Source organism: Balaenoptera acutorostrata, chromosome 2, assembly GCF_949987535.1.
Source record: "Balaenoptera acutorostrata chromosome 2, mBalAcu1.1, whole genome shotgun sequence".
In the NCBI taxonomy this organism is placed as follows: Eukaryota; Metazoa; Chordata; class Mammalia; order Artiodactyla; family Balaenopteridae; genus Balaenoptera; species Balaenoptera acutorostrata.
In genome coordinates this window covers 16,955,162-16,982,757 of record NC_080065.1, presented here as the reverse complement: position 1 = coordinate 16,982,757, position 27,596 = coordinate 16,955,162, and the positions used below count along the sequence as shown (strand labels likewise).

At 40.0% G+C, this 27,596-nt stretch overlaps 1 protein-coding gene across 1 annotated transcript in view; it reads left to right on the top strand.

Moving 5' to 3' along the window:
• The first annotated feature begins 8,147 nt into the window (after positions 1-8,147).
• MARCHF11 (membrane associated ring-CH-type finger 11) overlaps positions 8,148-27,596 on the top strand; it is a 121,570-nt gene continuing 102,121 nt past the window's right edge. The window contains exons 1-2 of the mRNA XM_007188273.2: positions 8,148-8,663; positions 9,817-9,972. Coding sequence (XP_007188335.2) covers positions 8,148-8,663; positions 9,817-9,972 — 672 coding nt within the window. The remainder of the gene's footprint in view (positions 8,664-9,816; positions 9,973-27,596) is intronic.

The window sequence follows — 27,596 nt, the reverse complement described above, 5'->3', positions numbered from 1 at the left end:
GGATATTTGCACCCTTCATTAAAATTACCAGTGATTGTGCAAGTCTAAAAGGCAGACAGACCTCCAGTGGCTTACTACACTGCCTATAGAGCTGTTTGCTTTTAAATAAACACTTAAACTGCGGAGGTTTAAAAATCACTGGATCTGCTTCTTCAAGAGGGCTGGATTATTAGCTGTTGTTTCCTGAAGCTGCTATTCTGCTTACATTTCTAAGTTTGTTATTTGTAATTTGCTGTGGACAGAGAAATTAGGTAAGCATGTTTATTAGGATTATATTTAAAATCAAATATAACAGATTTAGTAGTCTCACCTGACAGGAAAGTGGAAGCATTTGTAAATGGATTTTTATGCGGTAGTGTGTGGGGTGGACTGTAGTGGTTTTTGGAGGCTGATTTGCTTATTTCCTGGTCCTTAGGTGGCTCTGGTTGCATTTGATGGGATAGTGACTTCTTGGTAATTAAATGATCTAAATTCTACTTATAGTGACATTTTTCTAACAGAAGGTGTGCCTCTCTTCTAGTATTTCAGTATGTAGTAGGTTCACTTTTATCCTACTTGTCACCATCTTCATTTTTTATGAGCTCGAATCATATCCTCTCTCATCCTTCCTTGTCTCTATAGTCTTCACACTTAAATCTAAGGTCCACAGCAGTTTCTCTAACCTATTGAGTTTGTTGCTGAGATGGATCGTACCTGGCACACTCCTATCTAGCCTTCAGAGCCCAGCTCAAATACCCACTCTGAGAAATGTTTTCTTAGGATGAATCATCTTTCTCATGCAGAATTGTTTATATCTGTACTTCCATAACATTTTTAATCCTTCTACTGTAACTTGTAATGTATGTAACATGTTTATATCTATGTGCCTATCTTCTTAGTTGGATTAGGGCTTTTTTGAGGTCAGGTCCATCCATCTCTCAAAGTGCATTACCAAAAATTGTCACTTGCTGATTATTGATTGCACAAAAAGATGGTGTTTTATGGCTTGCACTCATTTTCTTTTCGATGATACCCATCATTTGTGAGATACCCTACCCAGTCATCCACTCATCCTCCCACCACACAGACATGTGGTCACATGCGTGTGCACATACACACACACACACACACACACACGTATGTTGAACTCATGCTTATAATATCAAAGGTTATTTTTCTTTAATTGTACTGTTAGGTCCACTTATTTAAAACTTCCTGCATTTAAGAAGCCTTGCTATAGCTGCAGTTTATAACTCTCGATTTTGCATTTCTGTAGCTTTTGGAGTGCAGTTTGATGTTGTTGGCTTAGCTGGGAGGGGCTAAGTTCAGGAGTTCACCTGGGCAGGAGGAAGGAGCTGACAAGTACTGTAAATTGTATGCGCTAGATGTCAAATTCCACAATGTGGGGAGAGTTGGCATCTAGTTGTATCTGTCAAGCAGTCATTCCCCTGAAAGCAACATTGCTCTTCGAGGAGTTGCTGTTTACCCATAACCATGTAATTCTGTTGAAGATGACTTCAGCGACTGGTCAGCCGCTCATCTTCCAGACTGAGTCATTCATGGTCCTTTCCCGAAAACTTTAAAGTCTGGAAAAGGGGTGGATTGAGGTAGAATTGGGGATGGGGTATGAAATTTGTGACCTGGTGTAGGTGTGGAGTTGCCTCCTCTTCTTGTCTGAACAAGGACTTTTCTAAGACAGAGGGAAACAGACCAGTGATCCTAATCTAGGCAGAGGCCCTGTGGAAAAAGTAGAGACCCCAGGATTCTACGGGCAGAGAAACCAGGGTTGAGACCAGGACCCCACTGGAGCCAAGCTCTGGCATAGCATCCTTGCATGTTTCCTGCTTCATTTCCACTCTTCTCAGATTGGTGGTGAAACTGATCACATCCTAGGTGAGTGAGATAAGTATCCTAAGGAAGAGTGGGCAGGGGAAGGGAGAAGAGAAAGGACACCCGGGTGTTTCACTGTACTTATTAACCTCAGATTCATCCTGAGGGACTCTGAATCCTTTACCCATACAAGGGTTTGCCTTTGTCTAGCAAGTTCTCTGTCTAGTATATAAACTAATTTACTGCACTTCATCCAAACATCATGGAAGCATAGCTATCTTTAAGTTGTTATTTGTGCAGAACTCTATCAGTAACTTTTAACAAGTAAATAGTAGTTCTTTTGAATTAAGATTTCTGTTAATATTTACTTAGTGCACATTTATTGAGCTGCCACTAATGTCAGCCATCAGAGTATATGAAGATAAAAGGTTCATTTAAACAGTTAGGCTCAAACTCCAAGTAGCTTAAAATCTAGCACAAGAGGAAAAAAAAACCACAAGAAACGCAGATAAGTGCATAACAAACCACAAGGCAAGGTATAATATAATAGAGGTCATAAAAATCATATTTAATATGTGAGTTTGGTAGAAAAATAGATGATTTTCAGTTGAGGGGAATCAGGGCTAGCTTTATTCAAGATCCTTGTAAAGCTTGGGTGGTCCTGTCAGGTCCTGCTGATTCAACTGCATTCCAGATGTCAGTCAGGTCTAGGATTTCCAGTGTACACAGTGATTCAACATATTTCCATGTTTTCAATCTGTCAGGTAAAAAGCCCTTCTACATTTCCAGGTTTCAAGGTAGGGAGACCAGGGGAGAAAGGGAGACCAAGGGAGACCAAGGTAGGGACAAGGAACAGTGGAGAGATACAAGAGGCAAAGATAGAAAAATGGAAGGAGAGTATGGTATCAAATTCTACAGGTAGAATTGCCAAATGTTAAAACGCAGTGTAGTATAAAATCAAAAGAGGAGCATGATTCATGATCAATGAAATTGGTCAGAGATGGAGACCATCCATCCACACTCCTTCACTTTCCCTTAAGACCAATGGTGTGCGTTTTCAAATTTCTGATATCTTCATTGAACGTGAGGATCAAGGTCAACCAAGACTTTGACTTCACATACATGGTAGCAAATGACAAATTAGGCAGCTAACATAAATTACTAAGGGAAAGAATATTTTTAGGTAATTTGGTTAAGCAATGAAAAAAAATGGCATCACTTGGAGTGCACCAAAGTGCTGTGACTACCTCCTTCCTTGTCCTACAGATCGCATTCCCACCTGGAAACTATGGTTTAACAAGCTGCACAGTGCCTTAAACACAGAAGCTGATTAATAATTACCTGCTTGATTGCTTGAATTCTTCATATAATTGTTCTCTAAGTATTGGCCCAGCACAACTCTGACCAGGCACAGTTCCAGGCACAGTAAGGACAGAACAGTGAACAAAATAGTCTCCAGTGGAGCCAGTGTTCCAGTGGAAGATATTAGATGAGAAAGAAAAAAGCAAAAGAAATGCACACAATATGTAAATATCAATATATAATGTTGAATAGTAAATTGATATGAAAAAGAATAAAACTGGGCAAAGGTTAGAGTTAAAAAAAATGGGAGTGGAGGATTCTATTTCAGTTAGGAAGGTTGAGGAAGGTCTTTTTGATGAAGTGTCTCTGAGCAAGATCTGAGGGGAGTGAGGGAGTGAGCCATGATAACTGGAGGAGTGAGGAGGGAATGTACTTGGGGAGCAGCAAGGAAGTCAGTGGGGGTAGGAATGAATAATAGGGACCGGGAGAGGGCGGCAAAGAGGATATGGAGATTGATGTCTTCAGAGATGTAGCCAGGAGCTAGACTGAGGATTGGTAGGGCGTGCTAAGATTTTTGACATTGCACCAAGTGTGTTGGGGAGCCATTGTTGGGTACCAAGCAGTGGGATGACATGACTGGATTTACATTTGAATAGGATTATCCAGGCTGCTGTCGGGACAGATTCAAGAATAAGAAGCAGGGTGACAACAGGCTATTTTGATGATCCTGGTGCATCACGTTGGTTTGAACTGGGATGGCGGGGGTGGAGGTGAAATATAGTAGTGAAATTTGAAGTATATTTTGAAAGTACATGCAAAATAATTTTGTGATACACTGAATATATGATGTGAACAATTAAAGTCAAGGGATGACTCCAAGGCTGAAGTAACTGGATGAGTGAACAACTGGTTTACTGGCATGATGAAGACTGGGAAATGAGCAGGTTTGAGAGTGTTGTTTGCTTTTGGACTGGGTTAGTTTAGAATAGCTCTTAGGTATCTAAGCAGAGCAGTCATAGAGGCGACTTGACACAGAAGGCTGGAATTCAATCAAGACGTTAGAATAGCAGATATAAATTGTGGACTTTTCTGTACATGGCATTGGGCTGACACTGCTTCGTTTCTGGTGTACGACAAAGCTATACTCTGCACCAAGTACTCGCAATCCACAGATCACACTTCACTGTCCTCTTTAAAAATTACCCTCCCACTCACACAACATAACCTTATTGCTCTATAACATACTTGGAGTTCTCAAGTTCTTTTCTCTCAGATATTTGAAGACAGTTGAGAATTCTCTGTTCTGTACTCAGTGACCACAGAGACAAATAAATGCACCTCAAAGGTTCCAAGTGCAAAATTTTGGAACATCTCTAAAAGCTAAACTTAAAAAGAATTGAAAGACCATTTTTTAATTTTAATTTTTTATTGAAACTATACTTGGTTTACAAAGTTTCAGGTGTACAGCAAAGTGATTCAGATATATATATGTATATATATGTATATATATATTCTTTTTCAGATTCTTTTCCATTATTACAAGATAATTGAATATAGTTCCCTGTGCTATACAGTAGGTCCTTGTTGTTTATCTATTTTATATATAGTACTTTGTATCTGTTAATCCTAAACTCCAAATGTATCCCTTCCTACTCCCCGCCCCCCCTTCCCTTTTGGTAACCATAAGTTTGTTTTCTATGACTGTGAGTCTATTTCTGTTTTGGAAATAAACTCATTTGTATCTTTTTTTTTTAAGATTCCACATGTAAGTGATGTCATATAATATTTGTCTCTGTCTGACCTACTTCACTTAGTATGATAATCTCTAGGTTCATCTGAAAGGCAATTTTAAAGAGCTCTTCAGGCTAACTCTCCTATTGGAGGACACATCAAGGTCATCACACCTAATATAGCTTCAAAGTCATTCTGAAACAACTCTGACCTAGTGTAGCCTGGATTGTTTTCTACCTAATATCCCTGAGGTGACTTCAGGGGACACCTTCAGGACATGGTCACTTGGGAAGTTCAAGGCGAATATCCTACAGATATCCATTAATATCACCAAAGAAATTTTTGGGACATACTTGCCTGGGATCCTCCCACCTCCCCTCCATCCTTGGATTCAACTCAAGAGATTCCTGGTGTCTAAAGAGTTTGCATGTTCATAATGAAAGACCTCTTTTGGTAAAGGGTATATTTACCTCTCTGCATGTATGGGTGCGTGGGTAGGGAGAAACATGAGAACGGAGACTTTTCAAGCATTTGTTGTGTTTCTATCTTTCTCTTCATTTATATAGGTTGAAGCAGGTTGGATGTGCCTTTCACTATTTGCTCAAATTGATAGAATTGCCTCTCCCTTCATCCATTTTTTAATTGGTGGATCCATGTTGGCTATTGGATGGCTGTCAGCGGCTGTGGGTGCCCTGTTGTTCTTTATGCGATGTCTGTGTCTCTCTAGCAGCTCTTCTACTTGGGTCCCAGCAGCTGAGAGTGGTTCATCCTTTTTGTGTTCCCCATTGTTCCATATTTTTATGGCAGAGGACGCAATCAAAGTTACAAAGGTATTTTTCCTTGATCCATTGAAGACTCACTGAGTTAACTGAAGATCATGAACAAGTTTCCCTTTTTCATGGAAAGGTCATCTTTGGAGGTCACAGATGCTAGGAAATAATGTTTTTATGTGGCTACTCACCATATCAAGGAAGGTTAATTTTCTCTTACCGGAGTTATTTTCCAACAATCAACTGAGGGGATACATCTAGCATTGTGGCCGTCTCTTCTTCCATCCATGTTACTTTGCTGCCTGAGTCACTGTGCATTGTTTATCCAGAACCCACAGCTTTTATGCTGTCCTTCAAATAATAATGTACTTTATCATACTTGGTAGAAATGTATTAGTCATAAATTGAATTTAGACACCGTTTAATTCAAGAATTTAGAATCAAGGCTTATGATTATCTTATGACTGTGGCAATACACAATCTTGTGCAATGTCATTTTGACAGGTGAAGACTGAAAATGAAAGCATTATCTACAACCACATTTCTTCAGTGTGATAAGTTCCTAGGGCATTCAGGGATTATTATTTTTAACAAAACGTGCTTGCTGCTTGCCATTCTGCCACCAAAAATAAGCCGGTCTGAGGGGGCTAAGTGTTAGAGGACATTTCTGGGAACTATTTCATCTGGGACCATTTGTAACAAAGCATTCTTGACTTTTTTTACTACCTCTGTCTCTGCTTTCCAACCAGACCAATTTCTGTCAAAAGAGCTGGACCTTTTTTTTTTTTTTTTAAAGCAAATATACTTCTTACTGCCAAAATGTATACTGGAAAAATTAACTTAAGCTGGTAGTTTATCTTAACCATTTAAGAACATCTAACTATTAATGGGAGTCAGTGCCACCAAACACACCATGTATTACATATTGTTTTAGGAGGCAGGAGAGAGAATTGGGGGGGAAAAAATCATTCAGTGTCTGGGCCGGAAAATCTGCAGTCAGGGAGCTCAGAAGTTCTGTGTTAATAGTTCTGTGACCTTGAACAAGTTACTTTGCCTATCTGATCCCGGCTCTTCAGCTATGAAATGCAGCCAAAAATGACTGCCGGAAGAGCAAGTCGGTTGCGTCAAAGACATCAAAGAGTTACACTAGTGAAAATCACCAAGGCTTTGACTAGACACATTGCACTATATATAAATCTATTGCTTTATGCGTTTACACGGTTCGAATTTAGAAACTACTGCCTGTGCACTGTTTTCCGTCCAGTTTCCTGCAGGTAAGGTAGTTTATTTTCAGAAAAGAATTGAGGGCACTGTTGCCCTGCCGGAAGATAAGTCCCAGAGAGGTTCTGCGGAGTGGAGTTAACTATAGAGAAACCAGCTGGCTTGGGGGTGCATACAACCGAAATCCACGGTTGCAGCGACTTCTGCACGAGAGGTGTCCTTTGAGTCCTTTTTCCTACGGCAAGGGTGGAAGAGCCCGCCCGCCACAGAACGTGGCACCAGGGTTCACTAGGAGGAACCACTGCAGGTAACGACATTCACAAAGTCACCAGAACAGTTTCAAATAAACCCAGATCCTCCCTGCAGGAGGGAGAGGGCGAGGAGGGCAGAGGGAGGATGCAGGTTCCAGAGGCGTCGGTTCTGGGGGCTCTGGAGGGGCAGTGAGCGTGCCCTTGCGGGAGAGGGCGCACAGGGCTGGAAGCGGTCTCCTGGCAGCGTCCGTGCGTCCTCGGGGCCCACGCGCCCTTGCCCTCGCCCCCCGCTTAGCCGGCTCGGGCGCGCCCGCGGCGTCAGTCTCGCGAGCCCCTACGCCCTCGCGAGCCTCGCGTTCGGTCATCGCGGCCCCTTCCAGCCCGGCGCCGCGGCATCCCGCTCGCCCATCCAGTAACGGTTTCTGGACCCGTGGCCTCCGACCCTTCCCCCCCCCCCACCCGCCCCGCTCACGAGAGCTGCAGCGCCGCGCGGCTTGGGGAGGGTAATCCGCCCCGGAACACACGTGAGCGGCCCCGGCGCGGCGTCGGCCGAGGCGCCTGAGGGATTTCCCCCGCGCCCCCAATGCCGGCCTCCCCCGGGGTTCGCGCCCGCCCCTCCACATCCCCCCTCGCGGGAACGACCCTCCGCGCCTCCACACCCACCGCCCCGCTCCAGTTCCCTCCAAACACCTCCCGGCCCCCGGCGCATCCCCTCCGCTGCGCCGCTCCTCGCCCCTCCCCCGGTTTCCCTGGCCCCCGCCCTCGCCCCCCCGCCCCCCAGCGGCCCGGCTCTCACGCGCCGCGGAATTCGGCACCGCCTCCTTCAGAGCCGAGCCCGCGACTCCGCGGAGCAGCCGCCGCCGCCGCCGCCGCAGCCGGGCCCTCCGCGTCCCCTCCCCGTCCCGCCCCTCGGCCCCCGGCGCCCCGGGCCCCGTCCCCACCCTCCTCCCGCCCCGCTTCGCTCCCTCCTTCCTCCCTGCCCCTCCTTTCCCCCGTCGCCTGCAGCCCGAGCCGGGCGCGCTAGCCGGGCTGGCAGGAGGGCGGCGGCGGCGGCCCCACCACCATGAGCTTTGAGGGCGGCCCCAGCGGCAGTCGGCGCCGCGGGGAGGAGAGCGGGGACGCCGAGCCGCCCCCGCCGCCGCCGCCGCCGCCGCCAGGAGATCCAGCCTCGGTCCCCGCGCCCCCGCGCTACCTGCCACCGCTGCCCGCGCCGCCCGCGTCCCCCGAGCGCCCCGCGGCGCCCGACGAGCCGCCGGCGGAGGTGGCCCCGCGGCGCAGCGGCGCGGAGGAGCTGCCGCCGGCAGGGCAGGAGGTGGCCGCGGCTGGCGACTCCGGGGGAGGTCCGAGGCGCCTTCCGGACACGACGGTCCCGGAGACGGCGGCGGGGAAGGGCGGCCCCGGGGAGCCGGAGGTCGGCGCGGGCGGGGAGGGCGAGCAGCGGGGCTCCAGCGAGCAGCCCGAGACGCGCTCGGTATGTAGCAGCCGCAGCAGCAGCAGCGGCGGCGGCGACCGGCGCTCCGGGCACCAGCACCAGCACCACCAGCCCATCTGCAAGATCTGCTTCCAGGGCGCCGAGCAGGTAAGGCCCGCGGGCCCCGGGGCAGCTGGCTGTGGGGTCCAGCAGGGCTGGGCTGGCTCCCGCTCCCGACGGCGCCCTTTCAGCACCACGGACAGCGCCCGCCTCTGGGTTCCTGGGCTGAGTGGTCGCCCGGCGGCTCCTGCGCGTTCCCTTTTCCTTTCCTGTGAAGGCAGATAAAATTGTCCCGGTGGCGAATAGTGTTTGCTTTGGGCTACACTTTATTTTTTCCACCTGGTTTTGCAGTTACACATTCCTCAGGTGTTTTAGTGTTAATGCCATAAGTATCTCTTGTGTGAATTCCTTGATGGATCTGGTTTATAGAGACAAACCTATATTCCTTTTCTACAGGTGTATCGTGAGGCAGATAGTCTTAGAGGACAAACAGGGGGTGAGTCATGTCAAACCCAGAAAGGGCAGGGTCTTTCCTTATTGCCCATTTTGGTGACTCAATATCACTGAGGTGAAAAGCATGTTAGAGTTTTCATAAGGGAACTAAAACTGTACTTTGACCTTGTGAAAGAAAGAAACACAATTATAAAATTATAAACTCCATTAGAGGTGCATGCAAACTTACATGGGAGTAATCACAGAGACAACAGGGATAATACATCTCTCTTACAAAATGTGTGGTCTGAGAAAACATTAGGTTTAATATTTTTCAAAGTAAGGAAATTGCATAAGAATATGCAGGCTTTCAAGACTATAGTCCCCTAAGTCAATATTTATGATGCTACAGTTAGAAAAAATAAAGGCATAATGCTATTGCAAGCTACTTTCTGGGACGGCATGCATTTCTTCTTTAGCAATGATTAAGAATAACTGCAGAGGAATTGCATCTGACCGTCCACTTAAAAGTTATTAAAGAGATTTAATAGTACAGCTTTTCCCCTAGGGTATTGGGAGCTGTATCCTGCAGACATTTCGTATGTTGGTAGAACATTTATGTCATAACTCTAAGTAATATCTTTGAAATAGTTTTAAGACTTTAGTTGCATTCCCACCAGAGATATGAACATTTAATTTCATTTTCTAGGATAGAGTTTGATGCTTGTATCCTTCTGGGTAAATGACTTTGAAAGAAAAGAAAGCAAGTGTTGGATTTTTAAAATAGAGACACAATATAAATATTCATACTGAGTTGTTTTCTTTCCAGGGGGAGCTGTTAAACCCCTGCCGATGTGATGGGTCCGTTCGGTATACACATCAGCTGTGCTTGCTGAAGTGGATCAGTGAGAGGGGTTCCTGGACCTGTGAACTCTGCTGTTACAGATACCATGTCATAGCCATTAAAATGAAGCAACCTTGCCAGGTAGACATTTGTGACATTTTTTTTCCCCCTGAAATAATTTTGCTAGACATGAGAATATTTGCATATGCTACTTAAGACATTTTATGCAAATCACACTAAAACCAAGATTTAGAAATTGTAGAGATGTGCTTTGAGAAATCTGTGACATTTTTATCTGAGAGACTCAAAAGCCATTTTTATTCAAATGGTCTCCTTTATTTGTTGTTTATTGATGAAATTATACCCATCCTTGTTTCTAAAAGGGCAAGTTGGTACAAATGTCTTACACTCAGTTAACTCAATTTTATTCATTAGAAATGTTACACAAATTATTTTGTTAATTTAAGCATTGAAACCCTAAATGGGCTCCATTTACAGAAAATAGACGCACGTAAAGCAAAACTTTACTAGTCTGGAAACTTTGGTTGAACCTATTAGTTCTAATCTGAACAGTCTTTTTACTTAACCAAGCTTTCTTTTTCATATGAGTTTTTTTCACAGTTACATTTTGGCTACTTTCATTCATTGTTCTGTTCAGCTACATAGTGGATGCAGAAGTATTCCCAACAGTTACTCTCAATAATACTACTGAAATTGTATATATTCTTAAAACTTTTAGTGCATAATCACATAGTAACATAATGCCCATAAGCCGACAAAAGCCCATGGAAAAATAGGCTTTTGGGTTTTTTTGGTATAGTGGAACGGATTCAGGTTCTTGGAATAGACTGGTGGGATGTAAAATAATATTAAGAATGACATCTTAGATTAAAGCAGAATAGTGTGTAATTGATGAGATCTGACAGTGACATGGGACTGAAGTTTAGCAGACATAAAAGAGTAGGTTCAAAACACAGAGACGAAGGAGGTAATGGAAGGAAAAGGAAGAGGGACTTAAAGTTAGGAGGGAAACAAAGTGATAAAGTCTAGTGTTCTCTATTTCTATTTAAATTACCAAATTTAGTTTGCATTGAGCAATAAAACAGGTGAAATTGTTAGTGATTGCAGAAGGAATCTGGATGCTGAATTAATAATTTAAATTTCATAGTTTTTAATTTGTGCAGCCTTCATACAGTTGCAATTAATTTGCATCTCTGATAGTCACCATTTAAGGCATGACTAGCAGGTATGAAATGAAAGTATGAATTTTCTCAAGCTGACCTCAGGCTTATAAATAATTTGGAAAGAAGAGGAATAACTAATTTGGATGAATGATGTTATCATGGTGAAGATAGGCACAAACCTGACATATTTTCTCAGAACTGCTAATTGATTGAACTGCTTGGTATCAATTTATTGATCCATCATAGTTCTCTTAAAAAACAGAGGGAACCTTGTCCAAATACCAGAATATGAGTAGTATAATTGAATCTGCAATCATTTTATGAATAGAGTACGTGGAGATGAGAAATGGAGAGCTTTGAGGCTCCAGTGAAAAGTCCCATGAGAAGTGCTATGGTCAGATGTTCAAGAGCTGAAATAGATTGCTAAATATTTCAAAAACTTTAACTTATGGCCACAATATATTAATTCACTTGGGCTGGTTACTTCTGAAGTAAATATAAATAGGTCCTTGATATAATTTTAAAATAGAGAAGAGACAAAGGGTTGGGGCAAACAGTACTATTTACTAATTCTAATCCTATAGCAAAATGAATTATTACTGTATTTTGCTTCATTTAAAAAAATCAATAATCATTTTAACAAAAGCAGTTCCCGAAGTGTGTATATGGTATGACCAAAAAAATCAAAAGAAAACAAAAAATAACCAAAAGCCAAAAACTAACCTGGTATTACTAATACATTTAGGATTAATTTTATTATGACATATGCAAAAACTGCCATAATCTGTAGCCTGATCTGTTTGTTCCAGTGGACTGCAAAATAATATTTAGAAACAAAATTGATATGAGTATGATGATGATAGTTCAGATCATGCCTGAGAACATAACTTACCAGGACTGCATTATGTGCTTATAAAGCTCAGGACACTTAATGAACTGAAATCAGTTATAAAATCTAAAGTGTGGATTATTATACCTAGGAGTAGTTTATTCTCACATAAAATGTGACTGATTGTCTGACATTTCTGTTACTGATGACCCAGAAACTGAGCATTTATTCTGATTTTTGGTTTTCTCCCTTGCTGGTGTGAGGCTAATCAGATTTAGCATTTATCATATTCATGCTTTTATGGCATGGCAGAGATCCATTTCCTCATGGTACAGGATCAGACAGGAACCATCGTATGGCCCTCCCCTTCACTTTCCATATCCCTTTGTTCTAAGTATAGAGCCCTCCGGTAGCTGTGAGTGGGTGGTTCCCTGGATGTACAAGAGAATAATAAACATTTACCGAACACTTACTTTGTGCCAGGCACTGTTCTAAGTGCTTTACACATAGTGATACTGATATTTAGTCTTCAAAATAAACCTATGAGGTAGAGAATATTATTATCTCTATTTTATATGAAGGCAAACTGAGGCACGGAATAGTTAAATAACCTCTACTAGGTGCATATCTAGTAAAAGGCAAAGCCAGGGTTCAAAGAGTCTGGCTCCGAGGTTCATGGTCTTAGCCACTGTGCCCCCATTGAAAAGTGTTCTTTTCAACTTCATTGTAGCCATCCTGATGTTTCTGGGTCCACCACGACTTATCCTGTGTTATGCTAAGTCAAGCAGGAACTGGTTTCAGCCTGAGTCTCTTTGAGGGTCTAGAAAGGCTTTGACTATCTATTGCTGTATAGTCAAACTACCTCATATACTTAGTGGTTTAAACAACAACCATCGTTTATTATCTCTTAAGAGTCTGCGGGTTGACTGAGATCAATTGGGAGGTTCCTCTCCACATGTGGCATCATTCTGGGGCTGTGATCACTAGAGTTTTGACTGGATGGGAACATCCAAGGTGGCTCACTCATTTGACTTGCTCTTTGTGCTGGCTGTTGGTTGGAAGCTCAGTTGGGGCTGTCAGCTGGTGCCTCACTTCTCTTTCCATGTGATTTGGATGTCTCACAATGTGATGATTGGGTTCCAGGAGCATAAAAGAGGAAGTCGCACATCTCTTAAGGCCCAGCCTTTGAAGTGACATGGCTTTATGTCTGCTGCATTCCCTTGATTGAAGCAAGTCACAGGATCAACCAGATTAAAGAGAAGGAAAAATAGACTTCATCTCTGGAGTCTGCCCTTCTTTAAAGGGAGTGGACGTCTTTAATCCACAATAGGAGATAGCTTCTAAAATGGCACTATCTACCACTCTGGTCTTTACATTTGGTCCTCATCAGGTCCAGGTCAGTCAACAGGCATCACCATAACTTCCCTCGCAGGGCTCAGAAATCAAGAAGGTTAAAAAATGTATGGGAGTTTGACTTCATCAGTGGTGCTTGATGCATATACTAAACCACTTTCAGAAGTGATTATTGCCATGATGTACCTCTGGGTGCTCGGAGGGACATGGGGACAGAGAAGGAAAGGAAGAGCTAACCAGGAAGCAGGTGTGTGTGAGGAAAACATGTTGCACTGTGTCTAAAACCTTAGTTTTACTTGTTTTTCTCATTGAGATTAGAATTCTTTGAGAATTTGGGTCTAAATCTCCCCATTTCGTGAGATTTTAGTGATGATTAATCTGTTTAATCATGTTGAATGCTTAAACATGACCCAATAGAAAACTGATGTATCCTCTACAATATATTTAAACCTTGATTACTGTATCATTAGCAGTAGGAGTTAATTAAGACATTAGAAATAATTAACATGCATTTACGTTCCTACCTCCTTGCAGAATCTCTTTTATTGATTACCATATTCAAGATGATACATTAATGATATTTTAAGAGTAAAAGCTAATTCTGTTTTGAATCTCACAGTATGGTATAAAATAAGTGCAATCTAAGAACCTATAAGATCAAATTTATTTTGAGATGGTGATATTTTAAACTAATTAAGCGAGTATATTTAAGTTTATGAATGCTTTCAGTACTTTTTCGAGAAATAGAGATGTTTGAAGAGATAACATTTACTAGATGAAGCGTTGTATGGGAAACTTTAAACTTTCTGTAAGAGATGGACTATAAGGTCTAAACATAGGAAAATAGAGTGTTAACGGAAGGCAATGACTATGTTACCGTGGACGAGTTACTTAACTATTTGTGCCTCAGTTAACTCATCTTTAAAAGATAATAAGCACCTGTTTTACACGTATTTTGAGGATGAAATACATATATACCTATAGAGTGCTTAGAAGAGTGCTAACACGTAGTAGGTGCCATTTTAACGTTGGCTCTGATGATTTTTACTTGTTCAGTCAGCTAACAGATGGGGACCTTCATTTGCTCACAGCAGCAGTGCTCGCAGGTCCCTGTTGTCTCCTTCAATCTCTTGTCACCAAAATGAAGTTAATGACTCTTCTTTCCATATCATTCTTTATCTCTGGATATTTACTCCCTGCTTTTTCTAGGCGAGCCCACCTTGGTTTCTGACCAAATTTGTTATTGTAAATAAAGAAGGAATCAGCATTTAAAAAATCAGATGTAGTGAGCTATAATGATCTCAGCACATGGGAGCGTATTACTCTCCAGTCGTCCCTCCCCATGGGTCTTCACTGGAGTCAGCTCATAAGCGGAGTTATGAGATGCTTTTGCATGTGGCCAAGCACAGGGCAGTGCTCTTTGGCATCACTGGGTACCGGTGTGTGTTTATGCTTTGGAAAGGCCCCTGGTGGTTGGGGTGTATGTGAGTAAAGCAGGAGGTTGAAGAACCCCCAGAGATCCTGGGCAAGGGACAGTTGCAAAGGGCACAGGCAGGTAGGTAGTCCAGCATCAGTCACAGCGAATCGTGGTGTCCATCAGCTTTCTTTCCTCCTTTGTTACTCAGGGCACCAGAGGAAAGGACTGGCAAAGGACTTGCGGGGTAGGGATTGAGACTTGCAGATGGGCCACCTGTCTTTGCGGATAGTACAGCCCTGGCCATCTTTACCAGCCTTTAACTTTTGTATTAGTCTTCCCCTTACTGCTTTTCCTTTAAACTCTTAAAATGGGCTGTCAGCAGCAAGTCTTCTTACAGCAGTGAGAATGACTGGAGAGACTCCTAGGAAGGAAAGTAGTTTTCATTTTTATCCATATTCTTATCGTGATGGGGTTCATCATGATAGTTTTGAATTAGAGAGGAAGTTGGTACCAAGTAGGTTCACCTTGGCTACTGTTCTCAGGTACAGCTTCTGAACCTATTTGTAAAGCGTTTATAGAACTTTAATGAAATTCTTGAGGGCCCTCTGATCATTATTTTCCTAAATAGGGCTCTGTCATGAAAGGGGTATTTCCTCCTTCAGAACTGATTAAGTTGTTCTCATGACATAGCTGATGCACCAGAAGAAGCTGACAAATCCTCATTGAAAATTGACTGCGATTTTGAAAGTGTATTAGGAAGACATCAGCGCATGACAGTGTTGCAGGCTGTCAGTTGCAATACTTCAAGGCGTTTGTATTTTATGGATTAAGAATGTTTGCATACATACAGCCTGGTTGAAGTGGTAAAGCCACCACTTTTCTTTTACTTTTTCTCTAACTGTTGCTCTTATTAACATTCTCTGTAGGTTTGATAGCAAATGACGAGCAGAGGGGAAGCTTTTTATTATCATGCCTGAATAACTAAGAAACAATGTTAAAGCGTAATATTTAAATACATGTACTTACGTATTTGATAGGTAATTAAAAACGTCAGAATTAACAAAGACCACATCACGAGGCAACTCTCTGGCCTTTGAGGTGATTTTTGTTTCATTTGCTTACTAATTCTCAAAACACTCAAATCTGCATTTTACTCACTAGAACAGATTAATGATCTTCTAGTGAATAAAATATGTAAATTATACTTTGTCTACTACTATAGCCATCTTATTTACTGTATAGACCATATGTACAGTGATTTTACAATTTGTTTCAAAGCCAGATGGTTCTGAGATGGTAGTAAAAAAAAAAAAAAAAAGATGGGGACCATTTAGGGCATCGTGGACTGGTGTTTGCTTTTATCCTTTTTGCAGAGAGGATTGGGGTTGATGTGGTCCCGATGGTGACAACTCTCCAGAACTTTCTTCTCCACATGTGTTTGCTTTTCTACATTCTTTCTAGCTCTTTTTAAATGTATTTTCCTTTCGACGCCTTTCTCTTCTTTGCTCTCTTGGCCTCTCCACTCAGCTGCCTGTAGAAGAAAGGAAGATCTGAGTGGGGCAGATTTTGGAAAAAATTATGTGACACAGCTCAATGTAGCTTGACAGTCATTTTCTCGGTCACTTTATGGGTATTCAGTGAGTATTTGTGGTATGAATGAGTGAATGAATACATGAGTGAGTGTTTTAGAAAGGTAGAGAGAATCATGGGGGTCATGTTCATATTTCTGCAGTGAGAATAGGACTTAAGGAAACAAGTTGCATTTACCGCTCACCCATTAGCCATCTACTGTCAATTTTCAACTTGTTCTTAAATTGATCTGATAATTCTCTTCTGAATCTGCCTGGGAAAATATGTTCAGACCACAGGAAGAAGTCTTAAGAGCAGGATCTATTTTTAAAAACCTAGAATAAAAAAAATGCTTCCAGTGAGACATATCTGCTCTTTTCAGAAAATAAAATGTCATGAGAAAAGACTCCGTGAATGTGAAATTACCCATGTGTGACACACTTGGTTTCTTGAGGTTGTCACTGGTTGAAGGATTTCATCTAGCATTTGTTCAGAGAATTTGAATAGTTTGTTGGAAATTTTACTGTATGATTGAGGATATAGATGAACTGCTAAGAACGTCTACTGGGTATAATTTTTTTGATGTGAAATCTGCCACTGGGCTGAAAACAAGGTGACGGATTTTTTTTTTTTTTTATGAGCAGTTTGTACAGCTGCAACATAATTTCGAAAATGAGTTTCCACTGGTGAGTACAATACTCCAACACAGGGAAGGGCAGCAAGAGAACAGACTCTTAATCCCTTACTCATTTCCTGCTTTGTCTTGGCGTGTGGCTTTGCTGTGATATGACTGATGTTTGCTGAAAGGATTGGAACAAAGGAAACTCAGCTTCCTTCTATTTTCGGACCTTCTAAGAGTAGAATGGGATGACTCTGAGGGCAAAGCTAGAGTGCTTCTGACCCTTCAGAGTGGCAGGGAGGGGACAAGATAATCACCTACAATTACAAGTAAATGGATGGCAGACACTGAGGACTTGGCCAAGAAAAACTGCACTTGTGGCTTGTGCTTTCTGTATCCTTGGATATTTGACAGCTTCTTGCCTGTGCCCATAACTCATAATTCAACAGCTGTTCTTATGATTCAGCCAAATGAAGTCCCACATAAGTAGAGGTGGGCTGGAAGCAGTCCCATGGGAAGATGTGACAAAAACTTGGAAGCATTTCTTTGTAGGTAAAGTCAATAAGAGAACTTATTGGGGAGATATTTCTTATTCAGTCCTTCCTTTAGGTATATATGCTCTGAAAGCTACTGTCTGAAAACCTGTTTTTTTCTCCGGTTTTCTTCTCTTTGACATAGTTCATTTTGACTGATGACACCTGGGCAGTGTATCCTTAACATGGGAACAGAGTTCCATTGCCCTAATGTGCCTTTTGGTTTCATTTCTCGTTTTGGTATCCTAATTATGTGCAAGTGGCCAAGGCTTAATTTGGGCATAGGGGGCCCTCCTCATATGAACTGAGCATCAAGCTCTTATTTCGGGAACCCTCTGGGCACTCCTTTGTTATATATGGACCTGCAGTTGTGCCCTGACACTTATGTGTCATGGCTCCGAGGTACAAAATAGTTCAAATAAACAAGGAACTATTTCAAGAAATGTATACAGGCTTGCCTTGGTTTGTTCAGCTTGTTTTTTAATTAATTTATTTTATTTTATTTATTTATTTTTTATTTATGGCTGTGTTGGGTCTTCGTTTCTGTGCGAGGGCTTTCTCCAGTTGGGGCAAGCGGGGGCCACTCTTCATCGCGGTGCGCGGGCCTCTCACTATCATGGCCTCTCTTGTTGCGGAGCACAGGCTCCAGACGCGCAGGCTCAGTAATTACGGCTCACGGGCCTAGTTGCTCCGCGGCATGTGCGATCTTCCCAGACCAGGGCTCGAACCCGTGTCCCCTGCATTGGTAGGCAGATTCTCAACCACTGCGCCACCAGGGAAGCCCCAGCTTGTTTTTTTTAAAAAAAGTTTTTAAGAAGGATAACATCGATCACAAATATTAGGGGATTTTACTTATGTTATTGTGAAAGAATATTCCAGAAGCCACGGGAAATACTTTTGCTCTTTTCTCCCCCCCGCCCCAGTATTAACTTCTTTTCTGTGTTACATTTGCATATTTTAATATCAGTATGTATGTAAGTGTCCCCTCTATTAATTTAAAGGAAAAAAATAAAGAAAATTTTAAAAACTTTACCAAATTTTGGTAAAATTAGTTGTAATCTTGAGAGTAGAGTAGTAAAGAGCACAGGATTTGCCAGGCATACATTGAGCATTCAGTATTTCTCTGACCCTCCTTCCACCTCTTTCTTTCTTTTCTTGACATGCCCGTATCTTTTTAGTGGGAGCAAGTAGATGGGAGGTTTCCAGGGGAACCTCCAGTTCTTTGGAGAGAAAGACACAGTGAACAGGGGTGACAGCCCTTGCCCACATTGTGTTCTCTAGGACCAACAAGCATGCCCAAGTGCAAACCTGGAAGGTTAAAGAAAATCTTGAATGCAAAATCCCTTTCAGTCCCCTCCCAAACTGTCTTTCTTTACCTTTTATACCACAATAGCTTCTATGAAAGGCATTTTCAGATCTAGACAAGACTTTTCAGCAATTTGAGCAGTAGAAAGAAGTAGAAAAATGCTAAGCCAACAAAATTACAACTAACTGTAGCTTTGAGTGACACATGGTCCTTAGACTGTGGGGGAAAAGACACTGAAACCTCCTTGGGTAGTTTAGTGAAACATGTAAGGATGGGTGAGGAATCTCCCTACCTCCTGTCTGCCTCTTCTCTCTGACCTACACCCTACTAAGACTGAAGATAGTATATGTTACATAGGAGGAAATCTGAGGTAGAAATACATTACTTTCATTTTGGACATGATTAAGCTCTACTACAGTAAACTTTAGGGGAAAATTGTCAAGCATTCCTTGAATTGCTTGTGGGGGAAATTTCAATGCCAAGTGATGGTGAATGCGTGGAGATTATTAATATAACAGGGCATAGCGTTGGATGAATATGTGTTTATTTTTCATTTAGAAGATGATCTTACTCGTATCAAGGGGTAGCCTCAAAATATTTCATCTTTTTTCTTCTACTATAAATTAAATAATCAGTACTTCTTTATTGATTATTTTTTCACTGATCAATAAACCACTACCATGTTGCAGGCACTGTTCTAGGTTCTAGAGCTCCAGAATTTGTTAAAACAGGCAAGACCTCTGCTTCTAAATTTAAATTCTTGATGATGAGGGACAAACAATAAGGAAACAAACTAGGTAATTTTAGATTATGTTAATAATTCCAGTGGAAAAGAATCTGAGTGATTAAAAAAATGGAATCCTACAACGAACCATGTGATTCTGGATTAGAGGTAGGAACATCAGTATAAACTCATGTTTTGCTTAATATAGATACAAATGGTTACATATGGAAATATTTATAGAATATTTATATTATATTATATTATATTATATTATATTTATATATTATATATTTATATATTATATAAATATTATATATATAAATTATATATATATTATTTATATTATATATATTATATATATTTATATATTTATATATTATATATTATATATTTATATATATTTATATATTATATTATATTTATATTTATATATTATATTATTTATATATTATATATATTATATATATTTATATATTATATATTATATATTTATATATATTTATATATTATATTATATTTATATTATATATTATATTATATTTATATTATAATATATTATATATATTTATATTATATAAATATTATAAATATTTATAGATCTGTGCTTGTGCATGGGTTAGTATACACACATACATTTCCTAGCTCTGTCTATTGAGAAGGCCTAATAGTAACACCTCAGTAACAATAAGTTTACCTAGCATGAGATCTTGGTTTCCAAAACCATTCTCCAGTAAAAGGAACCAGTCTCATACAAGGTGCTATTCTTACACAAGATGAGACTGGAGTATCTTGTTCCAGAAAATAAAGTGCTCAAAAAGACAAAAGGATGAGGCATAGCAAAGGAACATAAGAGCCAACTTGAAAGAGCCCCCAGTGGCTAAACCAGGAATGATTTGAGCAATGAAACAAATAATGTAGTTTTGGATTATAACCTAAATTGTAATATGAACATCTGTGAGTGCATATTGTTATAAATAAATGACTGAATGAATCAGTAAATGGGGGAAATAGACAATCTCCCTTACAGAAGAATTCCAAATTATTTATTTATATACCGTCCCCTCCAGGAGGTGGACCTCAACTCCCCCTGGCCCTTGAGTGTGGGCTGTAGTTAGTGACTTGTTTCCAAAGAGTAGATTGGTTACAGAGTGGAAAGGGGGAGAGGGAGTAACTTTACAGTGGAGAAGCCTGGCAAATGCTACCTAAGCCCGGTGGCCAAGTTTAACACTATCAGTGATAAGTCATGTTGTTACTGTATGCCTTCGGTATGATGTGATGAGACTACTTTATCTCTGTGGTCTTCCTCCTAAAAATCCATAGCCCTAGTTTAACCATGAGAAAAACGGCAGATCAAACCAAGTCGGGGGACAGTCTGCAAAATACCTGACCGGTACTCTTCAACACTGTTAAGAAAAAACAAGGAAAGTCTGAGAAACTGTCACAGAGCAGAGAAAGCTAAGGAGACGTGATGACTAAATGTCATGTGGTGTCCTGGATGGAATCCTGGAACAGAAAAAGGACATTAGGGAAGAACTAGTGAAATCTTAGTGAAGTGTGGAGCTTAGTTAATATTATAGTAACGTACCAGTGTTGGTTTACTAAGTTGTAAATAAATGTACCTTAGCAATGTAAGAGGTTGACAGTAGAGGAAACTGTGCGCAGCATATATGGGAACTCTTTGTACTATCTTTGCAACTTTTATGTACATCTACAGCAACTTTAAAATTCAGTTTCTTAAAAATTTTTAAAAATTTTTTTATTTTTTGTACGCGCTGTGCAGCATGTGGGATCTTAGTTCCCTGACCGGTGATCAGCCCTGCATCCCCTACAGTGGAAGCACTGCAGTCTTAACCATTGGACCGCCAGGAAAGTCCCCAGTGTTTTGTTTGTTTGTTTGTTTTAAAGGGTATGGGGAAGGCTAAGTGTATTTAGATAGAAAGGGTAGGGGAAGTCTTTCTGAAGAGATGACATCCGAGCTTAGATCTAAAGATTGATGATGATTCCCCTCTGAAAAAACTCTTTGAAGAGCATTCTGGAAGGGGGAGCAGCTAGACTAAAGACTCTAAGTAGGAAAGAGCTTGTTGTGTTGAATGGAATAAGAAGAAGTCCACAAGTGAGGAGAAGTAGGAGATCTTGGGGAAGTAGGGATGCACCCTACCATGTACGCCATTGTGAGGAAGGTGTGTTTCATTCTAAGAGCAATGGGATATCACTGTAGAGTCTCAGGCAGAGGAGTAATATAATAAAAGTAACAAATGTCTTGTAAAGACTGGATTGGAAGGAGCCTGGGCTGAGAGCAGGGGTGCTGTTAAAATTCTCCCTGATGGGTGGGAAGGACATAACAGGGGCTCATATTAGGATGATGGCAGCAGAGATGAAGAAAAGTGGATCCATTTGAAAAATGCTTTGAAAGTAGAAGCAAGAGTTAAAAAATTTTTTTGTAATTTATTTTGTGACAAAACACTTGAACTGAGTTGAAGCTATTTATAGTCTTTATCTCAGGTAGTGTCAATTTTCATATATTTTGCCATAGAAATATTGTGATTGGTTACAGGATGTTGACCTAGATCCTGCTGAGCATGTGGGATATTACATAATACAATAAAAATGTACCATATCATATTTTTAAAATCTGTACAATTTGGAATTCTGAAACACATATGGCCCAAAGTGTTTTGGGTAAGGAATTTTGGTCTAACATACGGTCTATCTTGTAGAATTGTTCCATGTGCTCTTAAGAAGCGTGCGTATTCTGCTGTTGTTGAGTGGTGTGTTCTATAAAGGTGTGCTTGGTGTAGTTAGTTTATAGTGTTGTTCATGTCTTTTATTTCCTTGTTAATCTTCTGTCTAGTTGGAAGTGGGGGTATTGAAGTCTCTAAATGTCATTGTTGAATTGTCTTTTTCTCTCTTCAATTCTGTCAGTTTTTGCTTTATATATTTTGGGGCTCTGTTATTAAGAGCAAATACATTTATAAGTGTTAAATCTTCTTGACAGATCAACTTTTTTATCATGAGAAAATGTCCTTGGTCTCTAGTAACAATTTTTATCTTTAAGATATTGATATAGCCACTCCAGCTCTCTTTTGGTTACTGTTTTATGATGTATCTTTTTCATTCTTTTACTTTCAACCTATTTGGTTTTTGAATCTAAAGTGTGTCTCTTGCAGACAGCGTATAGTTGGATTATTTGGACCTGTATATAGTTATTCCTGAAATAGAGCCTTACAAAACTCAACGAATGTTGTTGAGATTGCTTTTTTGTACAATTATCAATTTAGAAGGATCTATTATTCTGTTGGAACACGTACAGTTCTGCCAGGTTTTGGATTTGTTGTTTATTCATTTATTTATTCATCCATTTAATAATCCAGCAAATATTTATTAATTACTTTACTAGGTGCCAGGCACTGTTCTAGGGACTGGAGATGAACAAAAGAATAAACAAAAGAAATAAAATCCCTGCCCTCAGAGGGCATACATTCCAGAGAGGGAGATTGATGATATACAAGTAAAAATTCCAAGTAAAAGAATTATTAAATTAATTAATGGTAAATGCTAAGGGAAAAACACTGGGCAAAGAAGGGGGATATGAAATGTTGAGAGGGGTGGTTAAAATTTTAAATGAAGTGGTTAGGGAAGGCCACCAATGCATGATCTTTGACATTGATTGACAGAAATTCTTCATCTATGGCTTTCTAGAAATAGGATATACTAGTGAATGTTTACCATGATTAGTTTTCCTGCTGAAGTACATTTCATTCTGAGTTTTAGTTTTCCATGAGTGGACTGGAGAGGTCAATATTTTACAGCCTATAGTTTTATAATTTGCATCAATATATTAAATGCCTCAATAGGGGCCCAATTTCCTTGATCCATTGTATGTATATCTTGGATATTATGGTGAATATTCAAGACATTGGTTTTAAAAGCCAGGAAAAAAGGGTACCATCAGACAGGTATTAAGAGAAAAAGAATAGGGAGAAATAGTGGAAAATGTATTCTAGATTCTAAGAATCACAAATGCTCAATTTGCTCTTCCTGAGTTATTTAAAATATATATTTATGTTGTCACATTCACTGTTCAAGCTACAGAATTATCAAGGGGTTAGGATCTTAAAAGCCATCATCATATATGAGAAACATATGAGAAATTCAGCCTATTTGGATTATAACTATTTTTAATACTGATTTTTATGAGTATATTTTATAAATATAGTGATAGTAAAACACTCTTCTAGGACAAATACACTTTTTTTCTGTTGAAAAACACACATTTTCTGAGATGGATTGTTTTGAAGAGAAGCTCCATCATCTCATGGAATGCCATCTAGAAAACTTGGCTCTTTGGAGAATGAGTGTTTGAGGCTGTAATTTTCAAGTTACTGTAATTAGGAGCTATTGATGTGGCTTGTACATGACTTGGCCACTGTGAAAGTCATGCAGTGGCTGAAAGAGGGGAAATGACTTTTTATGTTGTTCTTAGAGCTACAGAAATTGATATTTCAGCTTCCAAAATCCACTTGACATAAATGGCTTCCATTAATCAGTGCAGTGGAATGCCGGGCAGCCCATCTTTGTTGAATCTCTGTCATTGACAGAGAATGAACACAAAGGAGTTCTGAAGGTTGAACACTTCTTCCTCCTCTTCGGAAAACTTTTAATAATATGGAGACAAATTTTGTTTGAGCTTATGGTACTTGGAATAAACCATTCCCCAAATTTGATGGGAAATGTCTTCTGAAACTCAAAACCCCTAGCTTTCGAAGGCATGAGCATAGGTGGGTTACTAAGATTTTTTTATTCAGGAGAAAAGTGATGGTTGTTTCATGGGGAGTGAGATGTTATAGTCATGAACATGTGTAGGAAGGAAGATAGATCATTCTTAGGACAAATATTCTCCATGGAGCCCTAGTGTGGGTTTCCTGTGTTTGTTTGATTGTACTGGACTAGTTTAGATCATCTGTTAAAAGTCTAAAACCTTTCAAGATAAGTCAGTATCTTGAGGGTTTATATAAAGAGCAAGCATCTGATTATTGGTATCCCTTTTGCTAATTAGATGTCAGAAGAGCTTCTCTGTGCAACTCTGCCCTCTAGTGTCTCCTGATAACTACAGTCATGTTCTCGAAATTTGACCCATGGTGCCCAGAATTCCATTAGGTTAGAGATATTTATATATATTTTTTCCATCTCATTTGAAAATAAATTTGGCCTAGGTTCCATTTACTTAAAAGGCTTTGACATCTGTTATTATTTACCTAATTTGTTTCAGAAAAGGCACTTCCCCCCACCCCCCCACCCCCCACCCACCCCCCCACCCCCCCCGCCCCGATTTGATTAGATTTTGATTATATGAAACATTGTCTGTTTTCTTTATTCTACTTTGCAAGTTTGGGGGTTTAAACTTTAGTCTGTTCAGAGATTTTGGAATAACTACTTATTAAATAGTTTAAGAATATAAATCATGTGAACTCAAGCAGAATGTTAAATCCATTTAAAGTTATTTTAGGGAATACATTCACATTTTGATTGCCCATTGAATATTTGGGTACAACAAGTTTAAGCAGAAGATAATTATGACATCTAGCGTCTCTGCCAAAGTATTTGTAATATATTGATGATCAAGTATTTTAGATATTTTTGAAATAAGACAAAAAGAATATCCCTTATTTGGATTCATGTATTTAAGGAAAACTGTTGACCAAATATTGGGGCAGTTTTATTATTTGAAAGAGAAACTGATTATATTTTGGCTTCTTTTGTTCAGCTTTAGTCTTTTTCAAAGAGGGCCTTTTATTTTGCTCAGGGCAACATTTTTAAAGAGTATTAGATGAGAAGCAATTTTTGTGATGTAAAACTTAGGAACTATGTGTGAAAATGAGGTTTTTAATTACTACTGATTGTTTTTACTAATGGCAGGCCATCTTGCTTGAGGGAGAAAATTTTTTCCAAGAGGGTTAAGTTCTTAGTTAACAACCAGAGGAACCTTAATTAAGCGGTAACTGTTGAGGTCCCGGCCATCTCCTGAGGTTCATCACTCGGGGGAGGGACCATGAAGAATTAGTGTTTCTGTCTGGTTTTGAGTCCCCAGGAAAGGCTTTATACCCTGGAAATAACTGGAATAGATAAAAAGGAAATAGAGGAAGGAAAAAGGAAAGATAAATAGAATTTTCTTTTTCTAAATGGGAACTATATTTTTATTTTGGAGGTACAAAGCATTTCAAGAACATTAATAATGGGTATTAGACAAACAGATTATTTGTCTGGAAGCATGTGACTATCCTTTCCAGAGCAATGAGGCCACAGTTACTCTTGGTTCAACGCTTGGAAAAGGTGACCTATTAGTTACTGAAAATGAACAGTACATAACTAGCTCAAAGAACTTGGTTAGTAACACTGTCCCTGCCTTCTCGGCTGAGTAACTCATTTATTAAGAAGGACAGGAAATCATGGTAAAAGGTGGGAAGGATGTTATGCTCTGTCGGGGAAAACCATTTCAGCACTGTGGTTTCCAGCATCACAGGCGGGGGGGCGCCTGTAGGTATATGAGGCTTTCGATAGATGACTATGGGAGCATAACATTCATTAAATATATTTTAAATAGAGATAAAGTGGGGGGGGCGGATTTTAAGTGAACAGATAAATATATAAAAGAAGTACACTGCCTTTTACATAAAGATACACATGTAATACTCTTGCCTTATTAAAAACTGGGAAGTATTTTGAGGCCAGCATAGATTTCAGAGAAGATTTAAAAAGCTAAACATGATAATGATTGCATAAATTAGCAATTAATGGTTAATTGCTAAATGGTTAATTTATAGCTGAATATCTTGATCGTGTATGTTTTAGTTTGGGCAGCTAGAAAAATGTTCTTCATCAGATTTTCATAGGGTGAGAAAAATGGCTTATGTTACTTAGTAAATGCCTTTTTGTCTGAGTAGCAGACCGTAGGTGCTAAATGAAATAAACACAAGTAAATTAAAATTATTTCACGAGGACAATAACATGTTTTCAGCAGTTAAGTCTTTAGCAAAATACAGAGCGTATTCATTTTATGGTGCTATTGCAGCAAAGGGTTGATAGCAAATTGGGACAGTTTTCAATGAAATAGCATGAAGTTTCATTGAGAGTAAGGAGAGAAATTCTTACATCAATAATGTATCTGCATTACACGTTCTGTATTAAAACATATTCATTCAACCATTTCCCAGCAGCTCCACATTGACATAAGACTAGTATTTCCATAAAGAACTAGGAGAATATTGGCCATTGTTGAAGGCAGTTTTAGTTTATAGTTTGAAGGCAAACTATACTTCAGATAAGGTGCTAATTATATATGGATGACAGTTCTATGATATAAAAAGTAACACAGAACTCCTTATCAATTGTGAGTCAGAATTTGGCCAGCACTTTAGAAAAGAGCTCATTTCTCATGTGGTATCAGAGTATGATAATGGAATTTCTTCTACATGTCTGATCAAAACCAAACAGTGCCAGCAAAGTGACTTTACAATGATTAAATTATACGATTATTATCTTTTAAGGATCTAGTAAATCCATTCAGAACTCAGTACAAAAATTATATTGCTTTGTATACTTAGAGATATTTATGGATTAAAACTAACTTGATTGCATAGCAAGCAACAGTGTAAAGTGATGTAGATCAGACAAGCGTTTACTTTAAGCAAATCCCAATATGTCATTTCCAGGACTGAAAATATTTCTTAAGTGTGGTTGAGAGCGATCTGGTGTAGGAGGATTAGAGTATGTTTGGGCATCTCCCCTTGTACATGCTTTCTCAGGCGGACTGTGGCTGAGCCTTTGATGAGCTCGGAAAATAAGCACATTTATTGTAAAACTTGTGTCGCACTACAAGGACTGCTTGTAGAGATTCTAACTGATACTAATAATAATAGCTGCCATTTATTGAGCTCTTATGTGCTTAAGAGGCATTGCCTGACTTAATTCTCACAAATGCTATAAGAACGGGCATCTAGAAAAATGTATCTCACTTGGAGGTGCTTCAGTATAAGTTGTGCCCACATTTACAGGATCAATCAAACTCTCTGGCGTTCAGAAAAGTTTAAATCATTTTGGGAAAATGGAAAAACACTTTCTGATCTGTTAAGGAGACTGAATCCTAGTTTATGAGTCACCACATATCACTGTGAGATTTGGGGTAAATTTAATAATTTACTGAACTGTTTTTAACTACACAAGTAACTCAGGAA